Source organism: Agelaius phoeniceus, chromosome 4 (genome assembly GCF_051311805.1).
Source record: "Agelaius phoeniceus isolate bAgePho1 chromosome 4, bAgePho1.hap1, whole genome shotgun sequence".
In the NCBI taxonomy this organism is placed as follows: domain Eukaryota; kingdom Metazoa; phylum Chordata; class Aves; order Passeriformes; family Icteridae; genus Agelaius; species Agelaius phoeniceus.
In genome coordinates, this window is record NC_135268.1 from 12,272,578 (window position 1) to 12,292,222 (window position 19,645).

General features: G+C 52.6%; 2 protein-coding genes across 6 annotated transcripts in view; one reads left to right on the plus strand and one right to left on the minus strand.

The window, feature by feature from the left end:
• Positions 1–12,870, minus strand: part of SEPTIN11 (septin 11) — a 47,851-nt gene extending 34,981 nt beyond the window's left edge. For all 5 annotated transcript variants that reach the window (XR_013181952.1, XR_013181951.1, XM_077176823.1 and 2 more), the window contains exon 1: positions 12,716–12,870. Coding sequence is in view for 3 of the 5 variants with exons in the window: in XM_077176823.1 (XP_077032938.1) it covers positions 12,716–12,742 (27 nt within the window). In the remaining 2 variants the exon portion in view is untranslated. The remainder of the gene's footprint in view (positions 1–12,715) is intronic.
• A 3,789-nt stretch (positions 12,871–16,659) lies between these two features.
• Positions 16,660–18,892, plus strand: SOWAHB (sosondowah ankyrin repeat domain family member B). The gene is made up of 2 exons (XM_077176588.1): positions 16,660–17,903; positions 17,982–18,892. Exons 1-2 carry the CDS (start codon positions 16,660–16,662, stop codon positions 18,772–18,774), a joined length of 2,037 nt encoding a protein of 678 aa, XP_077032703.1. The 3' UTR covers positions 18,775–18,892.
• The last annotated feature ends 753 nt before the right edge of the window (positions 18,893–19,645 follow it).

Sequence of the window (19,645 nt, forward strand, 5' to 3'; positions counted from 1 at the left end):
CAGCACAGGCCACCAAGGTCTCTGTCTGACACAGCACAGCCCAATTCCCTCCAGCAGCTTACCATGGATGTCCTTTCCAGAACACATCCCCAGCCTCCCCTGCAAACACCAGCAAGGAAATCCAAAGCCCAGGGTGGCCTCCCAAGGCAGCTCAGGCAGCACCATCACCCTACAAGAAAAGGGTTTTTCCACAGGAGATGAGCCTGGGAACTCCACACACTGGGGAAGAATCTTCCCCTCAATTACGAGCAATAACACCCAACACCAGGCTTATGTGACAAGGTTCTTTTGCAGGGTCCTCTTTTCCAGACACATCTATAACTGGGGCAGCAATTCCTGGGGAAGAAAATTAAAACTGTCATTGGTGCAGGTAGGATTTTATTGTAAAGGCAGCGAGGCCACAGCTGGGTGGATGCAGCAGCCTCCTGAGCTGTGTGAGCACAGCTCCCACCCCAGGGTTGGATGCTGGCAAGGGGCAGCGTGCACAGTGCTGGCAAACAGCAGCGTCACAGCATCAGGGATTTCAAAAAGGTTTAGAGCACATTTATTAGTGTAATCCTAATAATGCAAATAAAGGCAGATGCAAAACTGGCATAAGCTGCTGCATATGGAAAAACCTCCTCACATCCCCCTTTACCAATGGCTGTTACTAAAGCACAAGCCTGTACAGTCACCCTTCTCCTCCTTCCTCCCTCACTGCAAGGGCTTTGGAGGCTCCAGTGACACCCCCAAGTCCGTCCCCTCATGTCAGCAGGTTCAGATGCTTCCAGCCCCTGAACCTTCAGCCAACTGGTAGTTTCCATAAGCTTAGCTTTTGTTGGTGAACAATTTTCTTTCTGCCCTAGAAAAAGGGACACACATTGCCCAAACCAAAAAAAAAAAAAAATACAACCAACAAAAAAACCCAACAATAAGAACAGTGTCTAAATGTACAGCATAAGGAAATAAGCAAGAGAAAAATATTTTCCTTTTGGCTGTTGCTAAGTTTTATTAACCCTAACTATTGTTTGAACACCTACACGTAGAAAGCAACAATTCCTAAAGGAAAGTACCAACCATCTTTCTACACACAAACCTATGTTAGTGGCTATGTTCCAGATGCTAATTAAACAAATCCTCTAACAATAAAATTCTCTTTGGACTTACACACAATTCCAAGGACTTGATCCAAAACCTACTATTAACTCTGTGCTTGGTGCATTCCCCCCACATCAGTTCCAGAGCCAGACTTGCCCTAGCTGCTACTTCTTCTCAAGTTCTTCATCCCAACACAGTGTCTGGCAGAGCTGTATGCTCAGAGAGCTCCAGGTATGTGTCAAATCTGCAGAACATTTGAGGATTATGCTGCATTTCAACCTGTCCACTGGAACAATGGGCATTTGTAACAAGAGAGGCAGCAAGCAGTCCTTTACACACACAGCAGAAGGAACACTTGGCCAGGATGTGTGAGAGAAGATGTTTTCATGGCTGGCAAAGGAATAAGCTCCACAAGGGGACCAAGTTATCCAGCAGGCAGGCAGCTGCTCAGAGGCAAGCACTGCTCTATCGTGGGACTGAGCCTAGAGGCATAAAACGCAGAGAAATTCCATATAACACAGATCAAGCACAGCAAATCTCCTTGGAGCCATCTGTAATTATCTCAAATCCACCAAGATCCTCACAGGTAAGTAGTGCACATCAACTTGGGCAGAGTGAAGGTTTGCCAAGGCATAGCTTTCATTTAAGGATCCCCTCAGCTATGAGGATACACTCTGATATTAAAGCCAGAACTCAGATGTTTTCAGCCCTGCCAGAGTGGATGGATGAGCAGAGAGCAAATAAACCACAACTGGTGGGAGGCGGGCACGGATCCTGCCCTGTGCACTGTCCAAGGCTTCCCATCCGCATTCCAAGGCTCCCAAACACCTTTGTGAGCCGGACCTTTGGCTTCGGGTATCTCAGTCATCCTCGGGCCGTCCCAGTGTCGCGACAGTTTAATTAAAAGCAGGAGCCTGCAAAGCTGGAAAGAGGCCTGGAGTGCTGCTGGGCTCACATCCGCCTCAGGAGCCTGGTGCCAAGGGAAGGCACCCAACACCAGCTCCCAAGCCAGGGGACAGGTCTGGAGTGGGACCCAGCTACCCTGGAGCTGCAAGATCAAGTAACCTTGCACCTGCCCAGACAGCCCAATTACCTGGAATGAGGAAACTGTCCTCCCAAACAAAGATGCTGCTAAGGCTGCTTGGGAAAAGCCTGCAGCCAAAACCATCTCCCTGTGCTGCTCCCCACTTCTAGTTTGGTGCACGCAGCAGACTCAGATTTAATGCATTTCTGGTACTTTGGAGCATCCAGCCGAGAACCCAGTGCAGCCCTGCGCAAGGGCCAGGCTTTAGGAGCTAAGTGGGACACTTCCAAACATTACCCTGCACTAATCCAATGTTATTTTTCCCACAGCAGCCCGCCGCTCACAAGACCATTGGCAGAGGTTTGCAAACCACTGGCATTCACCCACATTCTCTGGAATCATGTCCTTCCAAATTCATAAATTATTCTGTATGCAAGCTGCTGCAACATCCATTAGCTGTGGGAGCTGCTAGAAGGTTAAACTGGAGCACCCACCTCCACAGATTAATTAATGCTGGCCTCCACATTCTGCTTCGACTGTCCACCCCAGTCATGTTTGCACTTCGAAGGGAAAGCAGAAGCAGTTGGGTTCAGACTTAATTTTAATTTCTGCCCTCCTGTCAAGGCTTGTGCTTTAGCAACCTATGCCGCTGCTTGTAACAGAGCAGTGTTAAATGAACATAGTGTTAAAGAACACTTGCAGTGTTCTTCTCCCTTACACCCCAAAAGCAAACAGAATTCCCTGGAGTACTATGCTTCTGGAGAGTCCAGCTGCTCAGATTTCTCCAGAACAGTCAAGCTAAACACAACCCAAACTCTTGGAACCTTATGAGTGCAGATGATACATAATGCACTGCTCTTGGTTGAAATCCATAGCTCAAGGACAGCTTCTGGAAAAGAACATTTTGCAAGGCAGTTTCTCTGAATAACAACAATAAGCAAGAGGATTTGCCATTAGCTTGCACCTCCCACAGTTACTTTACGCTGTAGCTTTTTGTGCTCGCAGTACTCAGATTTCTCAACCCTTTTTTCTCCTTGACTCCTCTCTTTCCCTGGAAGCACCAGGACAGGCAGTGAGGCATCCCCTCCACTAGCAAAGCCCTTGGCTGTTGGGCCTGGCCAAGCCCTGTGCCAGCACACAGCAGCTGAGAAGGACTGTGACAGAAGAGCCGGCTCCGCTGTGCCAGCCTCAGCTCCTGCAGCAGCCCAGCTCTAAAGACCTGACAGAGCAGGTAAATCCTGCTGCACATTTATGGAGCCAAACCTAAGGATTCAGGAAGACAAACACACCCCAGGGCAAATGAAGGCTGCTCCAAGCAAGCACTTCCTGCAGAGGTCTAGGGACAATTAGTTCACATGAAGGAGCTCCTTGCTCTGACATGCTCTGTAACTCCAAGTGCTGCAGACCCGCCTAAGCCAAAACTGGGGCACAATTCCCATGTGCAGTGCACGTTTCTGCCCTTGGCTCCAGTTATTTAATGAGATACCAAAGCGAGGGATCTGCTCCTGCATATCCTTTATTAAGATTGCAGCCTCCACCTCCACGTTGCTCAAAGCAGGAGGTGATGCACGAAGCCACAAGCAGCCCTGCCTGGGTTACTCATATCCCAGAGCAGATGGGGTCTGACAGATAAATACCTGCTGAGGAACTCGGGAAGCCTTCAAAGAGGAAGGCTAATGCCTGGCTCTTCCTCCCACAGCTGTCCAGGAGAAGGAGCCGAGTCTGTACACACAGCATGAGGGCTCTCATGTCACACACCAGCACCTGGCCAGCAGCACATGCCGACCCCAGGAGAGTCAGTGCAGGCTGGAGCAGCCCTTCCTCAGGCGTTTGATGTCTTAATTCACATTTTCTGAGGCCACTCAGTAGTCCCTGAGGGTGCCAACTGGAGCAGGCTTGCACTACCTTCCTACTTACACAGTACCCAGGAGGATAGCACACATACAGCCATCTCCATCCTCCTTCCTTCCACCCAGCACCACTGAACCCTACACACTGGGCCACTATCCTCTGCAAGGCACGGCACCAAAACGGGAATACGAGGCTCCAGCCCTGAGCAGCTTCCAATTGCCAAGATGTTTCAGCACACACAGCTCAGAAAAGATACATTTACCACAGTGCAGATACTGACAACATCTGCACACCCTTCCCCTGGGACTCCTTAGCGTGGATTTTACATAGGGACCAACCACCTACTTCATGCCAGAAACACTTTCTAGCCCGTGTGAACTTTATAGCTCTCTTCAAACTGAAACCAGGACAGCACATAAACTGTATCACAGCTAGCCTGCATTTATACTTCTGGCTTTCTGGCTCAACCCACTGGAAGAAATCATCAGGTTACTTGGTTAGGCTATGAAAATCCTGCTTTTCTCAGGTTATATCAAAATGCTGTAAAGCACATCCCACTGCAAAAAAAATAAGCTTTTCCAAGCTCCATGCCTGGCAACGCCAAACCTAGAGGAAATGTAGCTGTGTTCAGTAACAGACAGGAGTCACATAGCAACCCACAATTTCAAATAATGTTTTGTTTAAGCAACAAAACACCTCTGGCTTTTTGTTTAAATGGTTCTGGCCTACACCAGAGAAATTAAGTATCACTAAGGAATGCGCTACGTGAAAATTGCCCTCAATTGCACTCAGGCAAACCCAGAGAAACAAGGTCAGAGTTACTCACACTGCTCACCTTTAAACTCTTCCTCCTTCTTGTTACATCTCCTTGAAAACACAACTTGCATATTACCCTATTTGAATAGTTATTTTCTTGAAGGCAGTTTTAATTAAAAGCATTAATCTGTTAATGCCTCTGTGCCACGAGAGTTCACTCGATTTGGTGCAACAGGGCGAGGTCTGCAGAGGTGACTACGGCATGCTATTAATTCTCTGATCACAGCTTGGCACCTCACTAAACAAGGAAGGGAATTATCTCCTACTTTACACATGCAGAAAACAAAGGCACACCAAGACAAAGGCATTTGCCCAAGACCACACACCAAATCAGAGGCCGAAACACTTGCAGCATTGTCAGCCACACAAACCCCAATCCTAAGTGGCTCTGCTAATTACTGCTCTAATAATTAATAACTGCTCAACTGCAAATGCTGAATAGCAGGAGTGCTTTCCAGCTGGGTGAATATTCAGCTACCTGGAAACACACAACCCAAGGTCCCCTGACAGCCCTAGTCAATCACACATCAGAAACGCACATGAATCGTTCCAATTGTGCAGTGACCATCAACTGTGCATCCCAGAAGGGGAGGCATTGCTCTGAGAAGTTGTTTATTCTCTTACTTTCAGCCAGGTGCTTTCTAAGTCAGACCATCAGGAGAGTCTACTACAGCTTCGCTGAAGAGCTGCCCCACAGTCCAAGTCCACACTTCTTCCATGAAGGCTCTCCCCAAAATGGAGATCTCCCGGATCTGGTGCCACTTTTTGCCTCCACTGGACACCAGGGACTTGTGCTGCAAGCATCAAACTCTCCCCTGTCCCAGAAGACTGCACCAGGCCTGCAAGAAAGGCAGGAGGATCTAAGGGATCACTTAAAGATGCAAAGATTTAAGGGAGCAGGGGGAGAAAAGAACTGACATAAATTAGGTCAAGTGCTCCTGAAAAATGCCAGTTCCTTTATATATAGCGACAGCACTGTGATATCTTTTAATCTCAGCTTGCCATTGTCAGATATTAGCTGAAATTCCCTGCTTTTGCTCCGGCTGCCATATTCAAGTGCCATGTATTTAATATTAATGAGGCAGATGAAACAGAATGAGACTAGGCTGGCACTTTCTGTGATAAAAGACAGCTTGTGGCAGAAAAGCATTCATTTAAAAGCACTAGGGATTTCTCTTGGCTTGGAAATTACATACAAGATACAGGAAAACAACAAAACCCTTTTCAAATGTAATTAAAAATCTTGATCTTCTGATTCTATAGGTTAACAAAGGCCTAATGGTTGACTGGTTGTTTCTTCTGCTAAGATAACCACAGTAGCAGGGAGTTAAGTTACCTGGCCAGAATTATGGGAAGCTTTAGCTGAACTGCTGAAACAAGATTTGAAAGATTACTTCCCCCCTCCCGCCCTCCAGTGTCCATACCCTTGTGCTTACACTCAGGCAAAAAACCTCAGGGCTCAGAACTCTGCCCAAAAACACAAAGATATAACGAGGCCTGCCATAGGCCAACCCAGACATGAGGCAGATTTGAAGGAGGAAAAAGCAGCAGCCAATGGATGTGGTGATGAAGTGGTGCGATGTGTCACCAGACGATATCACAAAATCCCTGCTCCTCTTGGGGTCTTGGCATGAAGATTTGAGGACTGTGCATATGTTCAGTCCCAGATGGCTGCGTTAAGCCTTATAATCACTCCCAGCACTTACAGGGAGCAATACCTGCTCACAGTATGACAACCTAATCTTTTCTCTGCAAACCTCAGAATAAATGAGTACTGCTCCCAATTATTGAATTCCAATACTTTCTGACAATACCAGCCTTGATACCTCAAGCTAGGAACAAAACAACAACAAAGACTATTGAAACAACATCAGCCACACTGTTTCTGTGTTCCTTCCCAGATACCCAAGAAATGTCATCACACTAACTAAAACTAAAGGAGACAACAGAGAGAAAAAAAATCTTTAACCACAGATGAAGCAAGAAAAGGAAAATCCAACTACATGTATGCACAATCTCTTTACTGGCAACCCTGTACGTTTCCTAGGCACATCCAGGCAATATGGGAAAATCCATGTTCCTGCAGGGAGATGCCAGGAATGAGTGTCAGTCGTAACCTGGTACCTTCACCTTTCCAGGAGGCAAGTTTGCAATTTCCAAGCTAGACTGTTGCCTGCCAAATTTTGTCCTAGAAAAATTAAGCCATGACCATCAGCCTGGCATTGTTCATTCATCTGAAAGCCGCCAAAAGCTCCAGACTGACTCAGATCAGAGGAGAAGGGTTTGCATGGGGACTGAAGGGAGATGATGAGTGCATCAAAAGGCAAAAGCTTGTCTGTGGCTACAGTAGGAACCCCTATCTGGAAGGCTAAAAGCAGCCCTGCAATTCCACCTCTACTGCAGGTCACACTACTGTACTCCCTGTGAGCCCCTCTTCATGCTGCCCTGCAGAGCCACAAGCTCATGGGGTCACCAAACAAACCATCTCCCCAGCTTGAGCCTTTCACTTTCTCTACAGACAAAAACAGAGCTGTCACCACCAGACTGCCAGAATCATAATTCAAGTCAAGTTCACGTGCTTACACAAAACACTTTGCACACTTGGTGCATTCAACACATCTGGTAAGTAAGTTCTGTTGAGCCTTTTGCTTACAGGACACAATAATTGACTTTGCACCCAGCGAAGCCACCAGTGAAACACCCAGACTTGGCACAACACCTCCAGATCCACCGACAGCCCCGAACAGCCCAGAAAGGCATTTAAAAATGTCCCACCAAGGAGTCAAAACAGTGCCTCACTTCCACGCCCATCACGTGAGAGAGGTTAATGTAATTCCTGAATGAAAGTCATGAGAGGCATGCAGATTTCCAGGAACAATTTATATTAGAACTACTGCTGTGCACAGGAATCAGCTCTCAGGAGCCGCTGGCAAAGCGGAGGCAGCAACCATGGCAAAACCGAAGTGTTTTTAAACCAAGTCTTTTTCTATTAGCTTCTGCCAAGTATTCATGAGCAGATCTGGTAAAGAAATAACCCACAATTACAGTACTTCAATAACATATTTACAGCAGCTAGATCCCATCTGAAAATAAACCCAGAAATAGAAAATCCAATTAGACAATAGAAAGACCTAAAGAAGCTGTAAACTCAGATGGAAGAAAGCACCAACTCCCCAAAACAGCAGCAGTCTGCTTTTTGTCAGCACCTTATGTGGGATGCTACTACAGAAAACAAAAAGCCTGCAAGAAAAGACGCAGCTTCTTCCTATTTGCAGACACTTCAAGAGCTCTAATTGCAAATCCAGATCCTAAGCCTGTGTCACCAAAAACACGGGCACAGCCTGTGTCTTTAAGTAAGGAGTCCCAAAGATAGCTCAAGACTCATAAATCACAGAGCTCAGTGAAATAACTGTACTAGCAGGGAAAGGCAGTATTGGGCTTCGGACTACAGCTTGTGCCAGCAGAGCACCACTTAGATGGGATGAGCAGAGCACTTCACAGAGGGAGAAAGTTTCTAGAAAGACTGGGACCTGCTAAAGGAAAACCACAGGGAGCTGTTCTTCCTTCTTGCAGCTCTTCCTTCAGCACCTTGTGCACAGCCAAATGGACCTTGCCTACACTCCTGTTCATCACACCTACCCAAGCTGTGGACAAGAACAGTTCTGGCAACAAAGCCCTGGCCCACAGGTGTCTAAACCAGGCACCAGGGTGCAGAGGATGGGGAAATGCATCCAGATTGGAGGGAGCAGCCAAGAAGGGGCATCTCTTACTCCCACTGCATAGTGGACACAAACAAGGACTCTGTGGAGCAAGAACAACATTTGGGGTAAATTTCCATTGAGGCTGCTGTGAGCTAAGAGAGAGAGTCCAAAGTGGGTTCTGTGTCTCTGCTCCAGAGCCTCCTCCAGCAGCAGCAGCGCTGAACTGTCCCCGTGCTGTGGTGTTTGTCTGAACCATTATTCCGCATCGCTTCCTCCAGCGGGCTGGAGAGCTGCTCACAGAGCTGGAAGTGAAGGCAGCTACACAGCGTACCTAAAAAAAGCTTAGAGTACTATTGGGAGGCTTTTCTTGTTTATTTTTACATCACCTGGTCACATCCAACTGCTCTACGCTGAAGCTGCTACAGTATCTTTCCCTGAAAGAGCCCCTGCAGCTCACAGGACTGAAGCCTAGAGCCAAACCATGCCAAGGGCAAGGCTGGATGAAGCTGCAGCATCTGCCAAGCCAACAGAAGACCCTGTGCCCTTGGCATCTCTCCTGCCAAGCAAGCATTGAGCAGCCTCACACCCATACTCCCAGAATTGCCTCAAAGAGCCACAGGGCTGCTGCAGGGGTGGGAAGGGGATACATAAAACATGCCTCAGCTGTGCGTAAATATTTTATTCCTCAGATTCATGCTTAGTCAATGCTCATCATTATTTTAGGGGCCTTACTCAGGCACTAAAACTGCTTCCCCATCATCTCACCTACACAAAGCAAGGACTTTGCAAGTATCTAAAGTATCTGACTCCAGCTCAGCTCATTCACACTGCAAAAGCTAGAGGTCCTGAGTGTGTGGTGGGCACACACACAACCTGCCCTGCGACCAAGGCTGTGCTGAAATAAAAGCAAGGAGGAGGCAGGTTCCCACCATTGTTAGCATCAACAGGAGCAGCAAGAATTGTCTGAAAGAATTTCCTACTGCAAACAGGCAGCGAGGTCAATAAAGGAAACAAAAAGGTCACAAACTAAAATACAGTCCTGTGTGCACTGCCCAGGGCTTCCTTGGTGCAGACAGCTGAGCCAGGCCAGGCCCAAAAGTCCTATTCAGCAGCAGCAGGCCAGGAAGGCAAACCCTGTGCCCTGGCCACCTCAGCAGCCCAAGCAGTGCCACCCACACCCACAGCATCACCACATTCAGTGAGAGCAGTCTGCAGCCCCACAAGGCAGAAGCATGGGGCTCCCCCTACCCTGCTGCCCATCTCTTGTCTCAGGCCAGTGGTGGCCCAGTGACACTCAGCAGCACACACAGATGTAGCTCTCCAAAGGTGCTGCCCCCAGCTCTTGCTGAGCCCAGTGGGTGTCAGCAAATCTGCTGCTAAAAGACAAAGCACAGAGGGTTCAGCCCCACACTACCTTCCCATCTCCCTCGCCTTCCTCCCCTCCATGGAAACCAGCAGTCGCTCATTATCAAGTATTTTTAAAACAGATTGAAGAGTAAGAATACATTGTGCTGTTTTAATCTCTCAGATAACATTTTCTATGGTTCCCATGCAAAATCTGCACTCCAGCCTCATTTTCCCCTTCAGTTTTTGTTAGGCTTAGAAAGAGCGGGTACATTAATAAATGAACATGAGTCTCACTCCTGTAACACAACCAAGCTGTGGTTCTGTACTCATTTAGGATAAACACATAAAGGGAAGAGTAGGTAGGCCAGGGCCCTCTTCCATACTCAGATCTACAAACAAACCATCCAACACTGGTCAAGATGCTGGGAATTAATCCAAGAGGAAGAAAAGTGTCCCCTAGCCAGCACATCTCAACAGCTTCCAGACTGGAAGTGGCTTATCTCACACTGAGCCCAGATGACCACAGCATGCTCTCAGCCTGGTGCATGTTTAAGCACAGAAATGGATTTCATCAGCTGAGAGCTCCCACAGCAGCTCCCAGCACCCATCCTGCCAAAACTTTGCTTATGCATGCCTCTACATTTGCATGCCAGGATCAGTCTCCATTAAGTCAAATAAAATTACAGGCAGCACATTACACATGTGCCTCCACATCTGTGGGATCAGAGCCTTAAAGGGAAAGCCTCCCATCCTACCAAAACACGCCCTGCTCGACTACAATTAAACACAGACACTTCAGAGCAGTTCACTCAAGTTATTTTTCTATGCATACTTTTACAATTGACATAATGTCATATCCTGCCAGGACGTAAAAGGTTGTGACTCAGGAATGTTATCATCATTTTAACTTCAACTGACTCGCTTTTGGTTTCATTCCTTTCCTTTTTCTTTCCCCCCCCTTCCTTTAATTCTCCCTCCAACAAGATGCATGCCACTCGCAGCTCCACTTAATCATGTTTTGTAACGAAGTTGGAAAGGCAAACCTTCACCAGTCTTGCCTTGCTCTAACATATAATTAATTCTTCCTTCCAACTCCCTGCCACCCTCCCAGCAGCACAACAGCAGCATGCAAAGTGGGAGCAGGGAGGATTAGATAAGGAGGTACATAAGAGAGAACATGCCCAACACCTCCTGAGTGCCAGGCCACCGTCCTTTCTTCTCTTATCAACCCAAGATAAAACAACTCCCTTGTCCAAAAATCACGGATTCCACAGGATGGAGGGTCTGCCCGACAGCTGCTTCCGAGGAAGCTGAGTGCCCTCCGCCTTCCCTCTCCCACATGCTTCTCTCATGATGACGGATGCTTCATCCTCCAGTCAGTCCCACTGGGCTGGACTCAGCAGTCCACAGACAAGAATTTGGTTTAACTGGTGCAAAACCCTCTGTGGATGCGGTTCTGGGATGGCTGTGGACTTGGATTCACCAAAATAACCCAAGGGGCTCAGCAGCAGGACCAGTTTAACATAATTTTAAAAAAAGCGCCAAACACATTCACAAGAACAAACAGCAATTACATCTTGCAATAAGCCACGTTCCTGAGCCTATTCATGCTGCAAAGTTACTGCTCCACACAAAGCCAAAAGGCTCTGCTTGGCAATACCCTTCAGCTCGCCCTAAAAAATCATCTGAAGCCACACTTTCAATGCATATTCTTACACTGAAAGCCAAACTTCAATTTCCAAGCATGCTTTAGACCTTAAGATCAAGGAAACATTTCAGAAGAAGCCTTACAAATGGCTGGTATAATTTATAGGCATTCAGTTAAGAAGCACCAGCTCTCATTTTGCTTAGTAGCATAACTTCCCCACCACCAGTAACACCATTAACCCCATCTCTATACATTTGCTTTTCCACATCAGAGGAACCATACAGCCCCGCAGATCCGCAAGCACATAATAAACGCTAAAAGAAACTTGTCTCATCCTGGTCACATCTTGAACGCAGACCATTTTCTTATTTTGAGAGGGAGTCACATGCAAGTCCTCCACTCATGGGCAACTTCTATGTTACTCCCAAGCACTGAAAAAGTTACCGGGAAGTCGGTCAAGTCTCTCCCTCCTCTGGCCGACAATGCACAAAAGTGCATTCAGTCTGGTCACGGTGGAGTTTCATTCACATTTCTGCAAAGCTGGACGCCAGAGAGCTTTCCTTTTCTTTCTCGGCATATTTCGTTGTTGTGGGTTTGGGGGCTTTTTCACTTTCTCCCCGTCAGGGGAAAATCTTTTGTCTTTCTCAAAACGAATATAAAACCCTCTCGGCCACCACACCCCCAGAAAAACGGTCACGCTGGAAAACGCAGGACACGCGTGCCCCAGAACACTTCCATGCCGGGACTGCCGTGCCGCGCCCGCCGCAGCCTCCCGGGGAGCGCGGGCCCGTCCCGCCCGCCGGCCGCCCACCCGCACGGGGCACAGCCCTTCCCGCTCTCAGCTTTCCCATTCACGGGCAGCGACGGGGCAGATACACCCAGGGGAAGGCACCAACACCTCAGCGGCGGCGGACGCAGCCCAGGACCATCCCCGCCGTCCCCCCCGGGGCTCCGGGAGCAGCTGCCCGCCGCCGCCACGGCCCCGCCGCAATCACGAGCCGCGGCCACAAAACGGGGCCAAAAAAAGTTTTGCGCGGGCTCCCCCGGCCCCGGAAAGGGGCAAAGCCGGCGCGCCGCGGCGAGCCCACCGTGCCCCCCGGCACCGCACCCTCGCAGCCCCCCGCGAGCACCGCACCCCTACAGCCCCCGGCACGGCATCCCCAGCGCTGCGCCCCTGCAGCCCCCGCCGCCGCGCTCCGGCGATCCGGCCCCGGCCCCGCGCTGCCCCCGCCGCCCCCCGGCCCCGCGCACCGCCGGTCTGCCCACGGCCACGGCCATCGCGGTGCGGTGTCTGCGCTGCGCTGCCGCCCGCCGCCTCTGCGCTGCCTGCTAGCACTGCAACATGGCCACCCGGCGGGGAGGGCCCATGCGCAATGCAAAGGGGCCGGGCGGCGAGGCGGGACCCCCCCGGCCCTCCCCCGGGGCCGCCAGGCAGCGCGGGCAGGCGGCCGGCGCCGCCGCGCCGCTCGGGGAGCCCCGAAAGTCGGCGGGAGTCCCGGGGGGCGGCAGTCAGTGCCCAGCGGTAACCCCCCACTAATCCCTCTCCTGCCCACGCCCCCCACGCCGGACCGCGGTACCCGGCCCCTTAACCCCGAAGGGTCTCTCTCGCCCACCCTGGCAGTGCCACAGATGAACATACAGACACATCTGCTCCAGAGACCCTTGCAAAGAGATAGCCAAGCAAGCGCTCAGCAAGATCCTCCTCAGCAAGGAGCACAGGGATTCAGCAAAGAGGTATTTCTAACAAGGAGGCACACAGAAGCCCTTAACGGCCTTGTATAAACAACACAGAGGACAAAACCTGCTACCTCATTCCTCTCGTTTCTCTGAGCACTTCTGTCAAATACACAAACACAGTTTTTCAACAAACTTGGTATACCAAACAGCAGCCACGGTGGCCAGTTGCTCTCCCATGTCACAGCATGTCACAGGTGAGACAGCCACAATACAGAGTATCACCACACCACTTGAGAAGGTTTCAAGCGTCTGCCCTTCTTGCTCTTTAGCCCAACCTTTCACACCCCTCATGGTTCATGCACTGCACCTGTGTGCTCTCTGTTCCCTGCAGTGATTGGTCAGTGCACCTGGGCACTTTATGGCTCGTTACCTTCAACAATGTTCACCTGCTGCCCACAGATGTAAGCCCATTGGGGATGAGGCTCAGCAGCCCCACTCCCAATTCCACAAACTGTGTGCCCACACTCCCACTCCACTAAATGACTTCTAGGGCTGAAAAGAAGCATTGCTGGCTCCTTGCCACTCCAGCTGACAAACACTTATCCTGGTGTTGAGCATGATATCCCTTCACCTAAAAGGTGGGGACTCTTAGGGCTAAGCTAAACATGTCTGCTTGCAAATTTTTGGCCAAGGTAGGGATGAAGAAAAGGCCCTGCACTGCTTTGTGAGACATAAAACCCCAAAGGGCTACAGAAGACAAGAGACCCTGTTTGCTGCACACTTGAAGGATACACTGAATTATGGACACCCCAGAGCTACCCCCATATAAGAACATCCACAGAATCAAAAGAAAAAAGCCAGCAGAATAAAAACTGAGAGCACAAGTAAATGACCCAAGGTAGTGGTCAGCAAATAGAGCTTCACAGTGCACTTACCATTTGTAGCCCCTTTGATGTCAGGCTCATCCCTTTCCCTCCAAAAAAAACTATTTCTGTATGGCTATGTAGTAACACATGGCTGTTTGAAGAGGACTACAGAGTCCAGGTATTGCCTTCCTGCAGCTTTTATAATTGTGTTTTGAAGAACTCAGGAGCTGATCTTGGAGAGTGGTCACCCACACCAGCTCCTGCGCCCCCAGCCTGAACCAGAACCAATGAAGTGCACTACCAGACCCTCCTCCCCCACAGCAGCTGCAGATCTGCACCTGAGCAGTGCCCTCAGCTGGGTACAGGTACAGCCCCCACCAGCAAAGCTGCTACCCCAACAGACATGCAAAGGTGTCTATCAAGAACATTTAGCAAGCATAGCTGATGCAGGGCTTTCATCACTCTAACATGTCAGGCGTTAATGCCAAGATCCGAGGGAGGCTTCAACATTAGACTCATTATTGCTCTTGTAGCAAATTCCTCCTGCACGCACAGCTCCAGGTGAGGAGGTGCTGAGCCAGTCTGCGCTGGGAAAGGCGCCCGGACCAGTGCAGCCTCTAGTGGAAACCTGGTGATCCTATCTAAAGAGCTGCCCTTGTGGTACCTGTGGGTGAGGCAGACAAAGCTTCCCCTCGTCTGGATTAGAGATGCATGATACTCCTACACCAGCATAACTCAACCAACATGAAAATCTCCTGTGCTCACAAAACCTTGATGTGACTCACCGTGTCCTTCCTAGGCCTGGAGCTGGGAGAGCTGTGGCCACATTTCCTCCATGATACTCACACACAGACACCTTTCTGGGTATGGCCATCCACGCTGAAGGAGCAGGGGGAGAAAAACATCAGCACAAAGAAACGTTTTGCCACCTTCCCAGAGCTCAGCTAGTGCAGCTCTTTGCAACTGTTAGTGTTCAGTACCTTGCTCCTCAAAATTTCGTACCCATTGCTAACAAATCAATGCCTGGGCAAAGGGAATTGCCAGCCAGCCCCTCATTCCAGAAACCCCATAGAAACTGGTTCAATGTTTCCAAAGAGAATTGCCAGCCCCTCATTCCAGAGATCCCACAGGAACTGCTTCAACATTCCCAAAGATGTTAGGCATACATTTTGCAAAGCCACAATATACAGAGTATCATCATACCAATTCAGAAGGCTCAACGTATACCCAGTAACACCATACCACAGCCAAAGGCTTCAAGCACCAGTCGGTTTGTTCTTTAGCCCAACCTTTTATACCCTCGTGGTTCATGCACTGTACCTGTGCACCCTCTGTTCCCTGTGGTGATTGGTCAGTGCCCCTGGACACTCCATGGCTCGTTACCCTCAACAATGCTCACCTGCTGCTCAGAGCTGGAGCCCATTGGGGATGATGCTCGGCCACAGCCCCACTCCCAATGACCACAAACTGTGTGCCCACATGTACAGCAGCATCTGTTGCAATCTCTGTCCATGGTTTGTGAGGGCTGCACACGCTTCTGGTTTTGCAGCAAGCTGTAGGATACTCCAGCTGCTTACATGACAGGCAGCTAAAAATATTTATGGATAGCTGGGAGCCTGCAGCAGAGATGGCTTCTGAAGTGTGACTTAGGGCCTGACCCAGACCTCTTTAAAGCTACAGAGCCCACACTGAGCTCAGTCCCTTAATTCTCTGACTGCGAGACAGAAAATCCAGCACACCTCTCCCACACTTTTGCCCACTATTCAGTCCCCAAACTGCTTGGGACAGGGGCTGTCATTTGTTCAGTGTGCACAGGGCACACTGCCCACGGGAGCACTGATCTTACCATCCCTCTCAGCTGTTATGTACACGCTTGTGGTATCAGCATGGGCAGTATAGAACAAAGTGAGATCCCCACAACAGCACATCGTGTGTCCAACCTCTTTCAGCCATGCAGCAGATACAGAGATGAGATGTGGTGAGATACAATACGACTGCAGACACTCGTGGTGTTTGTGTGTGGTTGTTGTACATGGGTTGTTGTACATGTTGTAATAACAGCTACCCCAAACCACAGCAGACTTGTGAGTCTTTACTGTCAGTTTTCCTAAGTCCACATTTCCTGCACCACAGGGCAGTTCAGGATAGGACGCACCTCTGGTGTTTGGGTGTTTCATGGAGCACTGAATGTCCCTGAGGATGGAGACCAACCCTCTCCAGCCAGCCTCTTCCCATAGCTGACCACCCTCACTGTAAAATAGTTTTCCCTCACACACAAATGGAATTTCCTGCATTTCAATTTGTGCTTATCATCTCCTGTCCGTTCACTGACACAATGACTGATAAGCAGCTCTTTGGTCTCGCTGCCTGCCAGCAAAGGATCCTCGCACTTCTCACCTCCTCCCGCCCCCCTAGCCCGCTCCTCTCCTTCCGTGTCACCTCTCCTCAGCGCTGTCACCCCAGCTCGCACCTCCACGGGCCGCCACCCGGGGCAAAGGCGACCGTGGGGTGGCGGCCCGGCCACGGAGGAGGAGGAGGAGGAGGAGGCGGAGAGGCCCGGCGCGGCAGGAGGCGGGTTTCCCCGCCGCACCTGGGTGCAGCGCCGAGCACCGAGGCACAGCACCGAGCGCCGAAAGCCGGCCGGCCCGGAGCATGGCGCGGGAGCTGAGCCAGGAGGCTGTGCTGGACTTCCTCTGGGCGGCCGGGGGGCGAGCCCCCAACACGGCGCTGCTCCGCCACTTCCAGCGGTTCCTCCGCGACCCGGCGCTGACGGAGCAGCAGCGGCGAGAGCGCCGCGAGTACTTCAAGAGCCTCGTCAATTCCCTGGCCACCGTCCACCCCGCCGCCGCCCCCGGCGCCTCCAAGGACATCGTCCTCCGCCGCAGGTACCGCGACCTCCTCGATGAGGAGCTGCCGCCGCCGGAGGAAGAGCGGGAGCAGGAGGAGGAAAAGAACGAGCCGCCGCCCCGACGCGACCCCGACGGGCGGCGCGGCCCCCGCGGGGAGGCGGCGGAGCAGGGGCGGCCCGGCGGGGCGGGGGGCTGCTCCGCCCGGGGCCGCGGCGGGCCGTGCTGCGAGTGCCGCCGGGCGCGCCGCGCTGCCGCCGCCGCCGTCCCCGCGACACCGCCCACCCCCCGGCCGCCCCGCTCCCGCTCCCCGCCGCCCCCTCCGCAGCCGCCCCCGTACCGGACCGAGCCGCCCCCGTACCGGACCCAGCCGCTCTCCTCGGGCCCCTGGGCGCTTCGCCCCGGCGGCGCAGCGCGCCCCCGGCCCCCGGCGCAGCCGTCGGGTCCCGGGGCGCTGTCCCCCGCGGTGCCGCCCCGGTCCCGATCGCCGCCGCTGCCTGCCGCCGGGCTGCCCTCTGCCACAGCGTCCCGGTGCCGGACGCCACCGCCGCCATCGGGCCCGGAGATGCCGCCTCCCTACAGGTTGCCTCAGCCCCGATCTTTGCCGCAGCCCGCGACCGGGATGCCCTTGCTGAAGGCTCCACGGCCCTCAGCAAGCCCGGAGAGGCGAACCCCCGCCGGATCCATCCCGTCCCCGCTGCTGTCATCGGGCCCCAGGCCGCTGTCCCCGCGGGACCTGCCGCCTTCCCGATCCTTGCCGTTGCTGTCCGCCCCGGAGGTGCTGCCCCTGTCCCGCTCCCTGCAGGCACTCCCTGCCAGCCCCTCCTCATCGCCATTGCTTTTGTCAGGCCCCGAGGCGCTCGCTTCCACCAGGCTGCCCCCATCACAGTCCAGGTCCCTGCAGCAGCTCCCCACCAGGCCATCCCCAGATCTGCCGAGGGGATCCAGGGGGCTGACCCCCAAGGGACCAACCCAACTTCAAGTCCTGCGACTGCACCCGTGTCAAAGCCTGACACTGCCGTCAGGTCCTGGGATCCTGCCCCCCACCAGGTGCCCCCCACTCCAATCCCTGTCACAGTCCGCCACTCTCCCTTCCCCATCCCGTGCCCTGCAGCCACCCCTTGCCAGGTCACCCCCATCCCAGTCCTTGCTGCCAGCACAGGGCCCCGCAGTGCCCCAAGCCGCAGACAGCCAGCCCCCAGCACCGCTGCCTGTTTTCCAGAGCATCAGGCGCCAGCTCGCTTTGTCGGAGCCGCAGGGCACCCCCTCCTCAGCACACGATGACTGTGGGCGGCAGCCTCGCTCCGTGCTCGCCAAGAGCTCCCCTAGGAACGCCACAAGCCGGGGGCCCCTGGTGCCGCTGGGACAGCGGGAGCACGCCTGGCTGGTGGCAATGTCAGCAGGCTGCTGGGCTCAGGTGCGGGGGCTCTTTCTGGAAGAGCCTGAGCTGGCCCTGCAGAAGGACTTCATATCAGGCTTCACGGTCCTTCACTGGCTGGCCAAGCACGGTGACGGGCCGGGCCTGCAGGAGCTGGCAGCGGTGGCGCGGCAGCTCGGGCTGGCCCTGGACGTGGACGCCCGCTCGGGCTGCGGGTACACGCCACTGCACCTGGCTGCCATACATGGCCACCAGCTTGTCATCAAGGTGCTGGTGCTGCAGCTGGGGTGCCAGGTGCAGGTGCGGGATGGCAGCGGGCGCCGGCCCTGGGAATACCTGGGCAGCTCCACCTCGGGGGAGATCTGGCAGCTCCTGGAGGCACCCCGTGGCACAATCATGTTCCCCACGCAGCCCCTGGCCCCCCGCGCTTCCTCTGTCAGCAAGGTCTCGCCGTCCACCGGCAGGGCAGCGCTGCCTGCCTGCCTCAGGGTGCAGCTCGGCCGTGGGGCAGTGTCCCACCAATCCAGCAGCGACAGCGACTGAGACAGCTCCCGGCATCCCTGCCAGTGGAGATGGGACCTTGGTGGCCACCCTGAGAGAGGAAGCCACGCAGGCACAACAAAAGTTGTGAAACAGACTGAACCTACTGGAGAATGTACTTTTAAATTATTCCAATGAACTGTTGTCTGAGCCTCTCTGCCCTCCCTCCCATTTCTTGCTTTTCTACCAGCAAACGATGCAGTAACTCTGCTGGAAGCAGGAAGAACCCTTGGGAGGCAAGTCCTCTGCAGCCCACAGGGCCAAGACCAGCTGCTGCGTGCAGCCACGACCACCAGCATTAATGGGACCATGGCTTTGGGGTGAGGCTCAAGTCTGGCCCCAATCCAGGTAGAGCACTTGCTTTTGCTGACAGTGACAGATTGTTGTTGGTCCCGGGGTTTGCAAAACACTTGTTTACACCACCTAAATTCTGGGGAGCAGTAAAATGACATCCCTTTTTAATCCCAGCAGATTAAGGATGAGTCCCTCTTTTAAAAATGCAGCTGATCAAGATCCAGCCTTCCAGTGAGTAGGGAAGGGCGTTTCCCAGGCCACCTTGCCCACCATTCCATGCTGAAAGGAATGCAGGGTAGCACCACAGCCCTGCTCCCCTCCACAGCTGCCTGGGGCTGCCCAGCAGTATCCCTGCTGCTCCCTCATTCCTGCACCTCCAGTTGCTCTCCTCACACCACAGGATTAGGAAGTGGTACTTGTGTTGTGGCTAGAGCCCTGTTCCCACGCCCCAGCACGGAAAGCATTCCGGTAGGATTGTGTGATGGGCAGAACAGGAGCTGTGCTGTAGTATGAGTCCCAGCCTTGCAGAGGAAAGGCAGTTTCATAACCAGAGCTGCATCTTCCCAGAGACACCAGCCCC

Coding starts and splice junctions, on each gene's coding strand:
- SOWAHB (XM_077176588.1), top strand. CDS start 16,660: ATGGCGCGGGAGCTGAGCCAGGAGGCTGTGCTGGACTTCCTCTGGGCG. Junction 17,904..17,981: donor GGGATCCTGCCCCCCACCAG/GTGCCCCCCACT, acceptor ACCCCTTGCCAG/GTCACCCCCATCCCAGTCCT.